At 45.2% G+C, this 19,083-nt stretch overlaps 1 protein-coding gene across 4 annotated transcripts in view; it reads right to left on the reverse strand.

Annotated features, from left to right (window-relative positions):
* The window catches only part of agap1 (ArfGAP with GTPase domain, ankyrin repeat and PH domain 1), a 97,466-nt gene that overhangs the window by 11,219 nt on the left and 67,164 nt on the right, over positions 1-19,083 (reverse strand). For all 4 annotated transcript variants that reach the window (XM_048978481.1, XM_048978482.1, XM_048978479.1 and 1 more), the window contains 5 exons: positions 17,863-18,024; positions 13,162-13,323; positions 4,389-4,543; positions 3,655-3,745; positions 3,315-3,537 (listed from right to left, as the gene is read on the reverse strand). In XM_048978481.1, the coding sequence (XP_048834438.1) occupies positions 3,315-3,537; positions 3,655-3,745; positions 4,389-4,543; positions 13,162-13,323; positions 17,863-18,024 (793 nt within the window). The remainder of the gene's footprint in view (positions 1-3,314; positions 3,538-3,654; positions 3,746-4,388; positions 4,544-13,161; positions 13,324-17,862; positions 18,025-19,083) is intronic.

A 19,083-nucleotide genomic window follows, 5' to 3' on the forward strand; every position in this document is an offset into this window, starting at 1 on the left:
TATTTCTCATACACTAAATCCAGCTTTGAATTATTACACCCTGTGCATCCATCACAGAGCACGTCAGCCCAAGCGCTCCGCCAGTCTGGCTGCTCGGGGGGCGCCGTGCCTCAGCTGTGTAATTAAGGCCTGCCAGCCGGCGGGTGCAGCAGGGCCCAGCCCACATGAACCTCGCGGTCAACGTTTCAAAACCGATCTCCACTTACTTCAGACCGGAAAGCAGTGGGACCTGTTTCTGAGCGGAGAGAATGTTTCTCAGATTACTGGTGACGTCTGAAGTGATACTAGGTATTTTAAACTAACTGGCTACAATATGATGGAAGGTAGAATTGAAATCGTGATTCAATCATTCCAATGGAAACAGCTACACACATTGGCAACTGTGTCTACGCTTGCCGGGTCACCAGGGTGACCTTACAGCGACTCTAGTGTAGAACGGTCAAAGTAAGCAGACAGGGACCGCAATGTGGAGTGGTCAAAGCGACCAGATAGGTACCATAGTGTGGAATGGTCAAAATAAGTATATAGCTACTGCAGTACCAAGCAATCAAAGTAATCACCCAATCACTGACACATGACGCAGGTTACTCACAGTAACCTCATCAGACGTAAAGTCATTATAACACAGCATGAACAACATTAGTGCTGGAGAACAAACCCCCCGACCCCAAACCCCAACCATAACCTGAGGCTGAGGTACACCAACAAAGACCTTCTGCTGACAGTCCTCATTAGAACCTCACAGCAGATCCAGGGTAACCCTAACAGGACTCTGTGTGGGGAATCGTCCATCCCCCAACCCCTTCCAGCCAGGGTAACTGAGGGGAAAGCGAGACACGGCCTTCCACTCCAGCACCCCTGCACAAACGGGGCCCTAATTGAAAGGCGCGAATAGCCCAGACCTTGACAGGCGGGAGGTCAGTGTAATTGCTGCTGGCCATATTTAACATTAAGATAATCAGGCCATTAATTACCCTTTGGATCATTAAATCAGCCACTTGCAAAATGAAATTTCTGCCTCTATTAGTCACTTGAGAGACCACGAGGGTGGTTTCTGAATTCATCAGCCAGCAGTCCACCAAACCATACTGGGTCTTTTATCTTGTTTCCCTGTCTCATTCAATTTAGACTTCACACCGGCTTTCACTAGCTAATCCTAAAATCTGGAGAACTGTCTAATATACTATTAACAGGCCACCCCCCAAGAATATATAATGCACACTTCCATATTTTCCAATTATTTATCCAGCCTATTATCTGAATTTTGGTTTATTTCTGCACGAGTTTTTAACAACACTGTTTTGTATTTTTACCAAGTACAAAAGATTAAATGTTTTATTATTAAAAACAACCCTAAGCCGAGTGACATGCTAGACAGAACAAGAAAACTGTTTAAATTCCACAATGCCCCTGCTGGCCATTGGACAAATCTGAAGCCAAGAAAGGTAACATGGATCCTGATTTGTTTGATTGGTTTAGTCTGTACAAAGTATGCAAAGACAAAAAAAAAAATCCGCACTTTGACTGTTAGCAGCTGATAGAGACATGAATTGCTTTTGCAAGCACTGGCAGAGATACCCTGGCTGATGAGTACCCTTTACTGTCTTATGGCACAATGCCAGTTCTGTTCCACAGATTGGCTTGTGTCACACTTCAGCAGACTTACACCCTGCTGACACTCGATATTTCTCAGAATTACATACTTATACTTTCTTATACTGCAGATAGAAAATGCAAAATTTTCAGACTGCGTGTTTAAGACTTGGGTTAACTGATTTAACTCTGCCTCCACAACTGTCAGTGCCGACGGAGCCCTATGCACTACTCTGTCTCTCAGGGATGTTAAATAAAAAAAATAAAAAAAGAGGCTCGTGTGTGACAATAAATGCATTAATACCGTGACGGGTGCAAGAAAAATGGCCGATCCATAGTGAAAGATTTTTTTCTGGGGAGAGTAATTAAAAGGGGCTTTTGCTGACAAATGAATGCAGAGTGAAATGGGATGTCGATGTCTACGCGGCTGCAGTCAGGTGTAATTTGTTATGATGGCCGCTGCTGTTGAAGGTAAGCTGTTAATGGTGTGAGGCTCCGTCAGGCAGACCAAGGTCCGTGGGAGCTACAGACTGAGGTCAGAGGGCCTGGTGAGTCCTGCAGACTGGGCGAACCATTGCTTTGTCCCCGATTCTGTTCTCAACATTTAGACAATTTCTAGGCGTAGCCAAGGGGCGGACGAGGTCTGGTTTGGGAGCCTCGGGATCACATCTTTGGTTTTTGCAGATGATGTGGCCCTGTTGGCTTCACTGGAGCGGTTTGCAGCTGAGTGTGAGGCAGCCAGGATCAGCACCTCCAAGTCTGAGGTCATGGTTCTCAAGCAGAAAAGGGTGGATTTCCCTCTCCTGGTGGGGGATGAGTTACTGCCTCAAGAGGCGGAGTTCAAGTATTTCGTGGACTAGTTCACAAGTGAGGGAAGAAGGAAGAGTGAGATCGTCGGGAAGATCGGTGCAGTGTTGGCATGATATGGATCGTATAGTTTTGTTGTGGTGGAGAGAATGCTGAGCCAGAAGGCAAAGCTTTTGATTTTGATTTGATTCAAACCCTTTATTGCTGTTGCAATATACCATGTCACTAGTCACAAGTACCAGCGAAAAGCAGGTTGATTTACCAGTTGATCTACATTCCTACCCTCACCTATAATTATGAGCTTTTGGTAGTGACCGAAAGAATGAGATTGTAGAAAATGGGTGGATGGATGGATGGATATACAAGTTAGCATTGACTTGACAAGACAACAAAGGTAATGACACAACAAAAATGTCCATAATCTCAACAACAAAAAACCCAACATAGAAAGCTTATCATATAATATAAAGATAAAAAATTGCTATTCCAATGAACGTGGTCCAATTCGAGTGCAATTTTCAGATTCCCTTTTAAAAGGCAAACCAATACATAAAACTTACCTGGCTTTGAATATGCATTAGCATATTGTTCAATGTTGTAAGACTGGACAAAACATGAAGTCATAATAAACCAAAAGCAGACAAAAGCCAAAACCCAAATCTCAACGCCTGCTGAGGTAAATCTTTATCATCATCAGCAATGTAGCTATTTAGCACAGCGTGATGTCTGTTACCTGGTCAAAACTACCCTGGGAAAATTCATTGAAACATTTCATCACTGCGATAAACATTCTTCTCCGAGCAAAACAAAGTCACTGTGTGATTTACCAGTTGACATAACAGGACCGCTGACGCGTATGTTTGTTTAACCAGGTAAACACTGGTGGGGTGTGGCATCACGGGGGCAGACCTCACCTGTTAGCTTCAGGGGCAGGCTTCAGGCGACCTTGGGCATTGGCCTCCCACACACTGTTGGCCAGCTCGTTGCCAATGGCGGACATGACTTTGATCAGCTCGAGGGGCCACTCGTCCAGGTCCAGTGAGCGCACACGGGACAGGTGTGTACCGAGATTACGGTGGATGCCTGAGCATTCAATGCAGATGAGGGCGCCCAGGTTCAGGCTGGCCCAGTCGGGGTCTGTGGGGAACAGTGGGAGAAGACCCTCAAAATCAAATGACAATGGAGGATGTGGACTTTGACCTCAAGCCTTTTCATTGAGATTCTAAAGCTGTCGCTCAGGAGAGCCAGACTCACTTTGGGCATCGCAGTCCACGCAGCGGCTGTTCCCTCTCAGGTTCCTGATGGACTGGAGGGCAATGGCCTCGGTCTGGCTCGGCAAGCGGGACTGTATACAGGAAGATACGTTAGGTTGCTTCCGGTGCTCATCCCATGCATTTAAGTGCCACATGACTCATTTAAGCAAAAACTAAGGAAGTCATCTTGGATAATAGATGAACCAAAAGAGAATGTAGAGCTTCCGAGTGTCAAAATAATACAGCTCGCATGGGAATTTGATGTGACCCAACTGCATTCCAGCACTTGCCAAGACTGCGCTTTGGTCCTCAAACCTCTATAAGCTGCAGCATCAGGATAGAGGCAGTTTGACAGCTACAACAGTATCTCCAAATCAGTTTAACATGTCAAGGCGTGGTAGAATAAACAAGGAAGGGGTGTTATAACAACAGAAAAACATGGAGGGTTTATGGTGCAAAAAGTTTTTACTTTTTTTTTTTTTTTAATTCCCTCCACCACCCCTCCCCTCTGTGCTTTATTTCTATTTATTTATTTTTATTTATTCCTCAAGAGAAGGAGAGGGAGAGAGAGGGGAAAAAAAGGAGAAGGGAGATATAGAGAGAGGGAGAGTTTTTACTTAAACTAACTAGCAGTATCGGGTCACATGGAACCTAGAATATCCTGTAGAGCAGACCATCAACTGCGCAACATATCTTGATGGCCTCGAGTCATATCGTGTGCAGCCATGTCCTTACCTTGTTTTTGCTGCTCTCACAGGACTGCAAGCTGGCCAGGATCTGGCTCTCAATGGCCTGCACCCAAGCGTCTCTCTCCTCGTATGAGGTTGCCTCAAAATTCCATGTCTGGCCCGTCAAGGACACGATTATAAACTCAAAGTTTTCCTCTTGTTCTGAAACACAGGAAAGGGTCACCACACTTAGAGGGCCTCAGATCAGGTGAGGATGGGACTTACACTGGGGTCTAAACACTGCCACAACCAACAGATACAAGATAGATGTGCAAACCCAAGGCTCGCCTTTCCACTGAGGACAAACTTCAGAATCATGCTTGACGCAAAAAGGCCAAAGCCTCACCATCATCACACAACCAAGGCACTGGCCAGTGGGCCTCGCTTGCAGGAGCAAGATGCACTAATTGCAGCTGAACATGCATGTACCCTGACCAAACACAAGAGTCCAGACACCGCAGTCAGTGCAAACCTCCAGGTCACATATGGTCCCCCGGAAACAAATCTCAAGATAGCTTAGCGGCTAGCATCAGCGGCCACTCCGCAGACAGGCAACCCTGACATTTGGAAACAGTTAAATGGAAAAAAAAGTAATTGTAGCAAAGAGGAAAAGTGAGATACCCCGGGGCACACAGATGTCCAGTCCCCCAACAAGACCCCTATGCGCTCAACAAGGACGTTCAAAGGCATCAATGACAGGATAATCTGAGGGAATGAGACCCGACACCGACGGGATTCTGTTTACCATTTAAACTAATAAGGAGAGGCGGCGGCCCAATTACATAATGAATGGGTAATCAAGGCAGCTCCTCCAACAGGTGCTGGCATGGCCTTTCGGCCAGACTTCAGTTTTGGCGCCATCGTGCCGGGGCCCACCTGGCTAGCAGGTGCCGACACCACTGCCCATCTAGGCTGAGACAGCAGGCAGGACCACAACAAGGATGCCATGTTTTTTTTTTTTTTAGCAAATAAGACAATGAAAAACTTAAGTATGTCTACAACAGGAAGTGACAACCTCAAGCACTGGTGAAGGTGGAGAACGGATTACGTCGATGTTGAAGTGAGACCAAAAACAAAACAAAAACGTTTGATCCAGGCCGTGATGGGGGATGTAGGGGATGACTGACACTCCTAAAGCTCCTTAGTGTTTTATGTGAAAGCTGCGTAAGACACACGAGGAACTATTTTTATCACACACTCAAAAAAAAAATAAATAAAAAAATGTGTAAACGATGAGAAAACTAAGTGCAGCAAAGAAAGGCCTTGGGGGTGGGGGGACAGTAACAGTTCCCACACAGCAGCTCATCACACACACACAGAGATCATTTAACTACCAAGCTTTTACAAGCATTGCAAAAATTAAGACTTCTCCCACTTTCAAGGATTTCAAGTATTCATTTGGTTAAAGATAATTTTAAAAGTGATAAAACATTCCTGATTTCGGGGTTAAAGTTCTAATCATGGTCAAAAGGAATGCAGACGAGTCTTGAGAAAGGTCACGCCAAACAGTCATTTCAGAAGGGCAGCTCAAATAAGTCCTTACGCAAGATCACATGACACTACACAGTTCATAATGGTGGTCACTGAACTGTCAGAAATATCAGTATTGGAACCATGACCAGTATAATACTGTACTGGACAGGATCAAAGTATGGTGCCCATCTTTACAGCTGTGCCTGCAAGGTGGGATAAATGTGTACCTTAAAAGCATGACTAAACTTCAGCGCCTCTGGCAAAATTTAAGTGGCATAATTTAATGAAAATATCTGTCCACTATAAGAAATTGCAAACTCCACAATGAAAGGGAAAGGTAAGAGAGCTGCCAGCCTTCTACCGGGGAGCGGATTCTCCTGCTGTATCATGGACTGGGAACCACACCTGGTTAAAAGAGCCCGGTTCATTGCTTGGTCCTCCATCCCACCCGTACGAGAGGTGTGGCCGGAAAGCTCACAGCACTGTCAGTGATCCTACTCAAGTCATGAACTTTATGCTCCCCTGCAGCCTGACAAACAGCTTCTACACATGGGCCACTTGGACTCTGAACCCCTCACACAGCCCAGTAATCTGCTGAACACAGAAGGACACATCGACCATTCTGGTCACTTCGACACTGTAGCCCTCAGACCGGACACTGGCACGGTGTTTTAAAGTTATTCCCTCATCTGGTTTTACACATTGGTGCATACTTTGTATTATGTCCACATCACATGTCACTGCATTACTGGGCTGCCCTTCTTTATACAATAAATATTCATCATATGGTCAATTTTGCTGAAGTCTGATATGCAAGATGTGCTAATGATTACACTGGACATGAACACTGACAGTCCAGAGTGAGTTTCCTCAGTCCTGGGGGGCTCCCACGCTCAGGCCGATCCCCGCAGCCCCCGCCTCGCCTCCATCACACACGTCTGTGGTAGGCTGGCACCCAGAGAGCAGCGGGAGGGGACCTGCAAATCGCTGCCGTCACCGCGGGGAGTGCCACGCGGGCGCGTTTGTAATCCGCGTCCGGGCGCACAGCTCGGGGAACGGGGATCGCTGGAGCGTCTCCACTGTGATTGGGCCCCACCCCTGCCACAGCGACAGGCCCTGCGGGGTCAGGAACAATGTTCTCATCATAATTAAATTCTGCCCCCTTTTTGGGCGGGGGTGGCTGTTTGATAATTATGGAAGGCAACAATGCAGAAAGCCACTGCGCACAGGCATAAATTAGCTGGCTCTGTCCCCTCCCTCTGCGCACCCTGAACTGCGGTAATGCATTTGGAAATAAAATGGAAAAGAAAGGGCACCACACTTCGGCACTCGCACAGGCTGCCTTTTAGAAGAGCTGCTCAGTCGTGACACTCCCAAGAGTGCGCTCACTCCTCCCAGGGGCTGTGACCCTCAGCACAGCTCCCTGTACTTACCCCCGATCCTGCCTCAGCAGAAATCTGCCCCCCCCGCCCCCCAGGCTTACTGCAACAGAGCCTGCCCCCATTCTTCGATCCTGCCCTAGCAATCCTGAATTGATCACACCTTTTACTGCAGGTCCGAAAATCAAGATTGACATCTTTTACATTTGATACAAATCAATTTTATACATTGAAAATCTTTTCGTTTCATTGTACAAGTATGGTCACGAAAATTTTTATGCATAGAAAATCATACCTTTCACTGCACAACCTCAAAGACGTACAGGGGACTGGAAGCTATTGTAGTCATTACTGTACAGCTTCCAGCTACAATGCTGCTATTCACAGGGCTGAGCCAAGGCAATTTGTGAACTCTGACACAGGCAACCTTTAACAGCAAACAACACCCCCATTTACAGGCTTGCGGCCCATGCAGATGGGTCATGGCGGAACAGTGGAGGGGGGAGGGGTGTAGAGGTACAGGTTTGGGGGGGGGGCAGGAAACACAAATTAAAAGACTGGACTTAAATGTCACAGCACACAGTATTGCTTGGTGACACAGGTCATTACTTCCAATATTATTCGTACCATTTTACAACATTAATAACCTAGAGAATATTACAGGGCTCTTCACACCGAGGACTGGCCGTTTCTGCTGAAAGCATAAATAAGAGGCCACTGAGGATGGTGCAGCACATTTAACCATTTCTCATCCCACATGGGAAACTGGAAAGCCTCTTATCACTAGACCAGCAGAGAATGTGGGTGTCATGGAGGTCAACCAGCCCAGAAGGCCCTTAGACAGAACCCGGAAGGTTCTGGACAGAGACAGCATAGGCCTGGTCCTCGTTAAGAAGGCCAGGGGGTGGTTTAGGAGGGTGAGACCCAGGGATACATGCAGCTGATGTACATACCACCAGCACAGATCAGATGCCACATGCTAAGTTTGGTGACATCCAGATTGGGGGGGGGGGGGGGGTTACAGGCCTGTAAAGGAGCAGCTGATGAAACAGACTACAAAAAAAGCACAGGCAGGGGGTTGGGGGCCAGATCATCACTAGGAGGTCTGAAGCTTCAGGGGAAAACAAAAAGCATAAGAACAAAGACACCCGTCAGGAGGCTGGACACTCGTCACTCAAGCAGTGTCAGCAGCAGATACATGCACCACCGATGGATCAGTCCACCATGGAAGTCAGACAGGAGCCTCCAACGAGGGATCTATGGACTCAAAAAGGAAGAAGAGAGACTCAGAAATGCATTACTGCCTAGATGAGTCCTGTTCACCAATTTGGGACACGGCTCTGACTTTGCAAAGGAAACGACTGATTACACACTGGCCTTATGCTAAAAGCCAAGGTCAAGTAACCAGGATTTTCATGCTCAATTATACACGATAATTCAAGCACAAATCCAATCTGGGAGACTGGAGCCACCACAACAGAAAAGCACAAATTTATGGTGAATACGACCCTGTAATATTCTACGAAATATCCAAGGCTGCTTGTTGTTCTTTTTAAAGTGGTTGCTCCCACGCGTCCCTCACGTTCGGCTGCACATCACCTTGGCACGAGCCTAATACTACCTTCTGTAGCCCTTAAACTGCTTATTTCCCCACGACTGCTGGTCACAAGTCATTCTGCTGTGGCCCGGAGCCACGACAAACATTTACTGCAGAGCTTGGTCAAATGTGCTTTCACACCCAGCGTGGAGAAATCAAACAGAAATGCTTGGCCTATGTAGATATACATCTCCATTTGTTTATGTACGGCACCGGTCCCTGCTGCCATTTCCTTACAAAGCAAATTAAATGGCTTTCAGGGTCACACTTTCACCCATTTACATGACTGCATTTCTTTTTATTGTTGTGCTGCAGAGGTAAGTCGTCTCACTAAACGGTACGCAACAGTGCCTCCCAGGGGCATCTTTGGGCGCGAGCTAATTAACCACTGTCTGACTCACTGGGCAAACAAGGGCTGAAGATCAAATATATGCTCCCCATGAGCTCCAGCAGATGCCCCCTGCCTAGTGAGTGTGTGGTTTGGTATACATTACATTGTGGAGACCCAATGTCCCCAAAATGTTATAACAACCAGATACTTTTTACCTTGTGGAGACATTTCTTTCAGTCCATGCAAGGAAAAACTCAACTCAAAAAATAATGAATGCAATCGAAAAACAAAAATAGCCAAAAGTCTTGTATTTTGTTCGATTACTTATGGTTAAGGCGGGGTGGGGGTTAGGGTTGCCATAGTTATGATGTTACGATTAGGGATACGCTCATAGAAAGGAATGGAGAGTCCCCACAAAGATAAGAACACACACACACACACACACATATACATATATATATATATAGTGTGTATGTGTGGAACAAAGGTGCCCCTGAACACCTTGCCTTGTATACATGTGGCTGCCCCAGGAGCATGGTCAAGGGACCTGGTCATACGACTCTCCGTGGGTAGGTTGGGGGGGAGCGAGGAGTGAAAGTTGAGGGAATCGCCAGAATGGTCCGTTTGTCAATCTGCTCTACCGGAGATCTGGGTAGGTTGAGTCCATTGAGGGGTGGGTAAATATTTTGATAAAAGTAACACACACAGAGCTCTTTGGACCTTAGCCAACTGGCCTGCAGATCGGATCCTGCGAGACCTCCTGTGGGATCGCACCCTGTCTGGGTCTGGAGCCTGTGACCACCTGCGAACCTCCAAACCAGCTATCACATTTCAGCCATCACAAAGATCATGGGAGGCACAAATAAAAGGTGTAATCATTTAACAAGGGGACCCCGGCGGCTGGAGCGCCCACCGTAATTTACGCAGCTGTGATCAGCAGAGCACCGTGCACCTCCTGACCTACGACAGGGCCGGGCGGCAGGGGGGCGGGAACACACGTGGTTCTGCAGCCTATTGTGTCGAAGTTTAATTATGGACCCTCTGCCCAGTTTGGCAGCACACAGACCCATTTGGAGTTGTGCCATTAAACGTGTTAACTCACCTACCGAATAAAACGTCATGAGGATGCAGGAAACGACCCGAGGAGTCTGCTCCATATATCACGTCTAAATGACGGCCAGTGACTGGTTCCAGGAGGGTTTTGAGCCCTGTGCTGAGCCTGGAATGTTCGCAATCTTTTTAGATAGTGTCCACCCACATATCCTGCTCATTCATCTATACTACTTTAGTGAATACCCTGCTGTGTAATTACGCATGATCTGACTCACAAAGGGGCTAAAAAGATAAATGTACAATATATAAATGTCAATGGGGGAAGAAAAAGTAAAACCACAAGCGATAACACAAACTTCTGAAAAAATACATCTGCTAAACAGCTATATAATTAAGAGCAATATAACATCCATGGAAACCCACGCCAGTCTTGACTGCCTACTAGGGACATCAGTGAGACGGCCTGGTGTTCAGAGGGAGCTACCTGGGTGAGGATGGCCCTCATGAATAACTGGTCTCTGACAGGTTGATACTTCATTCTGCAGCCGGCGTGACACGCGGGGCAGGGGCCATGCGCCAGTGCTTAATGGCTAAATTGGGAGACTGTTACTAATCGCTTATTGAATAATGAAAGTGACACAGCTGATAAAAGATTTCAATACAGTGGATTATAAATAATATTTCACTTAAGTGCATTGCTGACAAATGGCGGTGGTTAGGGAGTGTCTAGCAACATTCAACTTCTTTAAAAAGCAGGCAAACACAAACTGCAGTTTGAGAGACTACTTGGTGATTTAAAACACTATGTTCAAAACCTGTCAATGTGGGATCTATGTTCCTCTGGGCTTATCAAAGAGGCTATTTTGTGCATCCAAAAGTACTTAAATACGAAAACCCACACTGTATTTCGGACACAGTGGCACCCATGAAAGCGCGGAGCCTAAAATCTCTGATCTCCTTAGTGAAGCGATTAAATGTGCACCCCTAAAGGCACCACAAACAGGTACCTTGAGGCCTCCAGCAGAGTGCGCAGCTCTTTCGTATTGGCTGGTGGGTCAGACGGGTGCAGAAGGCTCAAGACCATCAAAGCCGGGGCTACAGTCCCTACAACCGGGACGCTTCTTGTTTCAGCATCAAAGACAGGAGAGTCAGGCCTGCACTTGATGGACTGTGCTCTGGGATTACACGTTCTTCAGACACACTGCTTGTGATTTCAAAATTGAAGATATAATTTTACGAAGCAGCCTTCAAAGGAGGACCTTCTAAAAACATTTCTAATTGGCAGTGCATTTCTGTGCTGAACTAATCTGCTGGACAAATTCCATCCATGACGCGTTACAGTGCCGTACAGTTTCTATTCACACTGTGTTACAGTTCCTGACAGATTCCACTGAATGAATTATAGTACCAGACAGATTCCATTTACACTGCATTACAGTTCCTGACAGAATCCAGTGACATAGTTACAGTTCCAGACAGACTCCAGCTACACTTCAGAAACCTATAGAGCAGGGCGGCAGGAAGAAAGCCATCACTACTAAATGAGCAACCTTCATAGAAGGCCAGGAACTGAAGAAAGCTCCTCCTCCAGACACGCTATTCACAAGGCTGGAAGAGGTTTTCTTTCTTTAAATAGTAAACAAAGTACCTGCATAAGCTAATCTTCAGTTTGAGCATTTAATACATGTAAATAGCATTATTTAATTTTACCACTGAATATTTATATTTAGTTGTTTGGTAGATCCCACTGAGATTTCACAAAATCGGGAGACAGAATACATTAATAGCAAAGTTTCCATACTTTTGCTTGGCACAGCTGATATTAATAATGCAGTATAAGTAATATCACATATGTATGTAGTATTAATGTTATATCTGTGGAGCCTTGTCTACCACTTGAATTTCAATTGTTCTAAATTTACGCTATGACATCTGGCGAATTTTAGATGACATTTTACTTTTATTGGCTCTCTGCTGTCCCCCAAAGCAAAAGTACGCTAGTTAGACAAATAAAGCTGAAAGTCTAATCGTTACGTTTAATTTACTGTCCCTGATGCCAAATGTGGACCTAGAAGGCGGCCAGCAAACTAACACCAACGGTCGTAGAGACGTTGCTTTAGAGATCACCAACCCCTACCCAACAGTAGGTTACATATGGGACATTACAGCTGCATCTCAGTTTGTCACCAGGATATAATTCATTAAGAAAACTAAACAGCTAAGAACATGCAGTACACCCCTACCCCCCCCCCCCAAAAAAAAGCCAGTAAATGGCAAAATTTAAACATGATTATTACTACTGTAAAGAGTACTGATTTTAAGCAGTCCCACTTTTCAGGCTAACACACTAACTCCTTTATAAAACAGATTTATTGTTTTCCCCCAAATTAACGCCCTCGAAGAAAACACTTAACGCTTTTACTCAAACATTTAATTTGTTGCCATGTTGCCTTAAAAATCTGGGTCTGGAACTTGATAAGTGTCAGAGCGCATAAAATCGGCTGTCAGTGTTCCAAGTGGGTGTGATTAACTGAAAATTAGTATCTCACTAATTAACCAAAATGACTGCAACACCAGAGTGGGGGAGGGGGTCAAACGCATGGTTAGAAGAAAAAAAAAAAAAGCCTTGGCTGACCCCATGTTATAGGAAATGGCAAGAACACATCAGGGAGAAAATAAAAGCTGGACGTTGAATGCAATACAGACAAATTAAAAGGCAATAAATTGTTTATATCATTAATTGTAAAACTAGCTTTACAGGGTTAGGATTTTAGGATAAACTGCAAAAAACCCAATCATCTGAATTGTGTGTCTGTGTGGTGTGTCTGTGTGGTGTGTCTGTGTGGTGTGTCTGTGTGGTGTGTCTGTGTGGTGTGTACACTTATGAAAAAAATGGCAGTATTCATAGAGACACCTCCGCGGCAGCAGGCTGCTGGCGAGTCACTACCTTCTGCCGTGCCAGATAAGCCATCCACCTTGAAGTTGCTCGTACTCTTCTTCCGCCGGTGTTTCTTGCGGTTGGCGTGAGGCGAGGGAGGTGGGTCCATCTTGGGACTGGTAGTGCTGGAGATACTGGGGCTGGAACAGATTGAGTCTCCTAGCCCGGCGTCTGTGAGCAGAAAGGACAGTGCCAGGTCATAGAGGGTTCTAACATTATCATCTACTTACAGGACAGAATGCTATAGCTGAGGTCAGGAGAGCCCCACCTTACAGAGGGTTCTCACATCATTTTCCAATTATAGGACAGAATACCATAGCAGGTTCTGAACAGCAGCCGACACAGGCTGGTCTTCGAGCAACCCCCCCCCTCCAGTGGCGGCAGTGGTTATGACCGGCGGGCGCCGGATGTCACATACGAGCAGCTCCCCGGGAGGGGCCATCGGGACCGACTCACTCCTCACACACGAAGTTGACAGCTGTGACTAGAGGCTGAATAAAATAACATTCAGCTCACATCAATACAAGGCGGAGCGGCCGCGGTGACGGGGGCACCTCTCCGGCAGAGAGCTCCCCCAGCCCCGCGCCATGCCAGACAGCCCAAGGACAGCTATAACTTATTTTACAATCATTTAGTCTCAGCTCAAGTGGAAAACGCGACAACTTATCTCTGCTGACAGGATGCCATCCCAAAGCACACAATTAACTGTTGATTAACTGTCCCTTCATCTACATTTCGCAGCAGTCTTCGTCGCTCCATCTACACTTTCACTTCTCCTCCCATCTTCCTTCTATCCCCTCGACTACTTGGACTCCATCCTCATAGTATGTACAACCCCCATCTTGAACCATCTACAACTATTCCCCTGTCACTACAAGACACGCTCAAACATCTTCAATTCTCACCACCCTTGATATCCACATGCTTGATACATAAAACCAACGCAAACTAGATCCAGTCACCACTCGCTCTGTGTTTATTTGAGCACAGGGCCACGGAGTACATCCTGAATACTCCCTGGTGCACCTGTTGAGAGTCACGACAACAAAGGACTCTTCAGGAGGCCAGCTGCAGAAACTAAAGAAGCCTGTTCCTCTTTACATCCAAGATGGCTGGTCACAGACAGAAGGTCAGGAGGGGTCATCTCTATAGTACGATACCATACCCCATTGGCGAAAAGCCAGGTCAAAGGCATAGGCATCCCTATCATTAGCTAATAGAGTGCCATCTATAAAACAACTTTATATGAGATTATGAGCAGCCACATGAAGCTTGGAAACATAGCAGTGATAAAGTCTGTACTACCTAAATAGCTAATAAACTTCAAAGATAAATGTGACCTCAGTCTTCGATGTCACATGAAGATTTTCTAGTATCAAAAAAGAGTTTGTTAAAGATTTCAATGATTCTAAAATACATTTTCTTCAGCTGTGCAGATAACCTTAAGTGTTACCGAAAAAGCTTTATGTTTTTAATTATTTATAAACAAATTCATAATGCATTGTAATGCATTCATAAAGCATTATAAACATGGGTATAAATATTACTAAAAAGGCATCACACATTACAGCCATGTTTATTATGCATTATGACTGCCTTTATGAAGCTCTCATCCATGATGCGCTAGATACCTTCATAATGCAGTACAAAGCATCCTTAATGCTTATACTGACCATTATACTGCATTATAAAGGTGTCGACAGTGCATTATAGATGAGAGCTTCATAAAGCATTCATAAATTATAATACACATGGCTATAATGTTATGCCTTTTGAAAAATGCGTATGGCTATGCCTATAATGCTTTATGAATCCTATGCGTTATGAATGCATTTATAAATTACTAAAAACATAGCCTTAAGTGTTACCGCTTCTTCTTCTCGTTATTTCGGCTTTGTTGAGCCCCATGCAATGTTAAACGAGGGTCTACAGTCAGCTGTTCCAGCCATCAGCAAGACTGACCAATGACAAGGGGACTTAATTTAGAGAGACAGAGAGTGTGGCCCGAAGGGGCAGGCGCATACCTCAAGTCGCTAACGAGCTACTCGGCTCGTTGAGAAAGGGATAGAAAGAAACTGTAGAGCTGCCCTGGAGACAATGAGAGTAAAATAGGAACATTAGTCAGCCAGTTGGACTGCTGCAGAGCTCAGCCAGCGAGGTACATTCCCTATAGCTAGCCTCCCCCCTCCCCCCCCACCTCGCATGCAGCCAATACTGTTAGCTTGGTTATCATCATAATTAAGCAAATACAAAGCAAAAACATAATGTAAAGGCCTGGCTTTCTGTTACGGAGCTGTGTCTATGGCAAAGCTAGAAAAAGAAATCTGGCAACCTTAGTTTGAGGGCTGAAGGACAATGTTCTATGTGCTCCCTATTTGGAGTCTTCCATTCTGTGGCTCATCCTGAGATCGCCCTCATGACCCCATCTATAATCTGCACTGATTCTTACGGGTGCAATACTAACACAGCTCATCTAATTACCCCGCTTTAAACCTCACCTTAAACAAAGACAAAAATCAAAGCTAAATGCTGCCAAAATGCCCTTCCTCCAAGTTTATCATGTTTCAAATTCTTAGGAGCAATGAGTCATGAAAATGACTTCATTTGAAGTCCAGGAATGCTGAGGAGAAAGATCTTTGTGTTACTAGAACAGAAGTGGGAAAACAACATCTAAGGAGAACTCCAGGATCAAAGACCAGGTGCTTCTGAAAAGATGCTTTCTGGTCAACAAGTTTAATAAAGACTCAATTATGTTAGTCCAAGTCATCATGTTCATCCTTTACCCTATTTGACTCCACCCCCATATCAGCCGAACCCCAATTCATGTCTTGTCTTATACCCACGACCTTAATCCATAATCGAAAACTCCATGTGCCACTGACTGCCACAGTGACAATGGAATTTCATTCATATACACTATGGAGCATATAAACCCGTATTTTCTAATCGAGACCCTTGAGGTTTTTTTCTAAACCTACTGGCATAATTGATTGATTCCTCATCAGTTGCTCATATGCTTCAGTAAGACAGGAGAATTAGCAGATACTGCCTTTTGACATAAGTTGGCTTCAAGTGAAGTGTAACTAAGGTTTGACAGGAATAAGAATAAAGATCCTAAGACAGGCTGGAGAACGCTCAGGCCACACTGTGCCCTATTGAGAGATGAAGAGAGAGTGAGGGATAAAGGAGGAAAAAGCTACCTTCCAGAAGAAAGAAGGTGAGGATCTTTTATCTCGCTGCCTGAGGGAACACCACCAGCGGCTTCCTTAGAGGCCTTGGTCCCGCTGCAGCAGAGCTTTGGATAATTGCTTTCTTTACTAAATGATTTTTCTGTTGTGTTATGAAGAAGCAACAAGATCTCATTTGAGCAACTTAATGTGCTGGAGGCGGTGGATTGTAGGCCCTCCTTAATACGGTTACCGCAGTTCATAGGGAGCAGAAAGACACGTCATGAAGTATAGCTAAACGTTACAAGACCATCCAAGCAGGTTCACTGGTTCATGGGACAGTTTAATCAGACAGATGACTGTATCGCCCACTATCACTGTACACCACCAGTCACCTACATTGGCACATATTATCATTGTTAGGTATAACAGAAGCAATTACAATATTTATGTTTGAGCTGCATGACATCATTGCACTAGAGGGTAACAGCTGGAAAGGACAAGTGAAGCTCTCAGGCAGCTGTGCCATTGTCCTAACAGATCAATGCAGGTCTTTACAGGAACAAGGCAAAGCTGCCCAGTTTTTAGCACAGCAAAACCCTACCAAGTTACCCATGCTGAAAAGGCCTCAAGGAAGGAAAATGAAATAGGGTAGCAGCTGTGTGTCTGACAAGCCTTCTGAATGGGTCACTGGAGGCAGTTTAAGCACTTCACCATTCTAAACACAGTTAGAGGAAAGCAGAGAGGATGGGGCTAGCAGAGGTGTACTGGGAGGCCAGCCAGGACTGAGTGCCATCTCCAACGCTGTGTCACCGCAGTGGCCCCAAAAGTGCAGCTTTTCTGGCTTCATCTGGCTTCAACATGACCCTCAACATCTTTTAAGAAGGCACTTAAATACCAGAGAAGCAAAAGGCTTTATTTAAAAAAGGCCTAGTGAGTTTTCATGTTCATCTGTTCGAAGAGGACTATTTTTGACCACCCCCCCCCCCCCTCCCCCAAAAAAAGAAAAATTATTTATGTGAGTGTTTCAGTGGATTCTGCTTTCAAGCAAAGTACATGCATAATCAAGACGGTAAACTGTGAAAGTAAGGAAAAAGCAAAATACAGCAGAAAACTGTGTTCATTAACAATCTGCCTCTGCAGTCATGAGACTGGGTGCTAGTTGAGAAAGGCACCCATTAATTAGTGTCCTCCCCTGTGTGTAAACTGAACAAGGAGTTCGTACGGGTGGGCTCTCAAAGCCATTACATTGATAAACAGTTAGGGTGGCATTAGCACCAGACAGCTCGATCAATAAGAGATACAGTGACGGATATGGAGGAGAAAACGAGAGGAAGAATGGATGGGGAGAAACGAGGGAGGTATAACAGAGCAGCCAGACCATTGCTGAGGAGATTGAGGGTTAGAAGTAAGGTGGAGGCAGAGGAAAGGAAGGAGTAGAACTGTGAGTTCATCTTCACGACAACATCAGCCTTTAACGACAGGCACGTCGGAGGGCCCCTTTAGCCGTAAGGGTCCTTGCATGGTTCCAGGGCAGCCATACCTGTGCTGATGCCAGAGTTGGCAATCACTGTGGCCTCGCTCCACTGGTCAGCGCTGGACACCGAATAGGAGCGCTGGTGCATGCCGTCTGGCCTGGTGTTGAAAGACACCAAGCTGATACCACTGGCCATCTGGGAGGCAGAGGAGCTGCTGCTGACAGAGCCTGTGGCGTGGAAGACAGCGAATAGCCAGAACTTATCACCAGCGTACTGGCACGAGGGGAGCAACCCAAGGACCAAAGAGGCACACAGCAGCCTTACGCAGCTCGTGTGTGATGTCAGTTCTCGTGTACCAAAGGACGCATCTGGGCACACTGGGGGGAAGGGGGTGTCATGCATACATTCAGAGTTTCAGATTAATATCCTAACCAGCGGCAACTCTGTAATGAATGGAGGTCAAGCCACATCAATGACGAAGCATAATCTGAGGTGGAAGATAAAAGTTCACATCCTTTCACAACACTGAGTGTAAAAAAAGCACCAATAATCTCATTTACAAGTCGTATTTTTTTCTAAATGGGGTTTTAATTGTTTCCTGTTGAAATACATCAGAGACTGGAACCTCCTGGTGAGCACACAGTGGACTTCACCTCTTGTTTCCTCAGTATGAGTAAACAGCACAATTCATATGCATGTTCAAAATGTGTCAACTGTAAAATCTTGTGCATCTTCCACAACTGTCATTTTATGCCTCTCAGGGATGGACAATTCGTTTACCTCGTCACTTCCTGATTAGTACTGAAGAATAACATTAACTCTCATGGGTATGGATTAGGAATTAATGTGGAATCTGAAGTAATCTAAGATTAAATCACTAAGTGTTCAGGGTAATTATTTATAACCAAAACCAACTATTGCTAAAATCAAATAAGCCTTAATTTTTTCAACAGCAAAGTTAAAAAAGGTTCCCTTTGGGGGCAGTAGATTTCTGTGAGTACTACAAAAGCAAATAAATGAATATCAAGAATACTAATGTACACTCCTACATCTGTGGTAAATCTAAAATTATAAAACTTATTTTACACCACCAATTTATCTAGTTAGTGTCTGTGCAATCACTTGAGTTAACCCTCCATTGGGATTCTTATTTGACAAAAATTGAGTGATGTATTATGATTAGTTTGTGCTAAAGGGACTAATCAACACTCAGATTCACATTTATCACCGAAGAGCAATTATTTTAATGACTGATTTAGTAAGGTTGCAGTTCAAAAGGTAGACAA

This window comes from Brienomyrus brachyistius, chromosome 16, assembly GCF_023856365.1.
Source record: "Brienomyrus brachyistius isolate T26 chromosome 16, BBRACH_0.4, whole genome shotgun sequence".
Taxonomy (NCBI): domain Eukaryota; kingdom Metazoa; phylum Chordata; class Actinopteri; order Osteoglossiformes; family Mormyridae; genus Brienomyrus; species Brienomyrus brachyistius.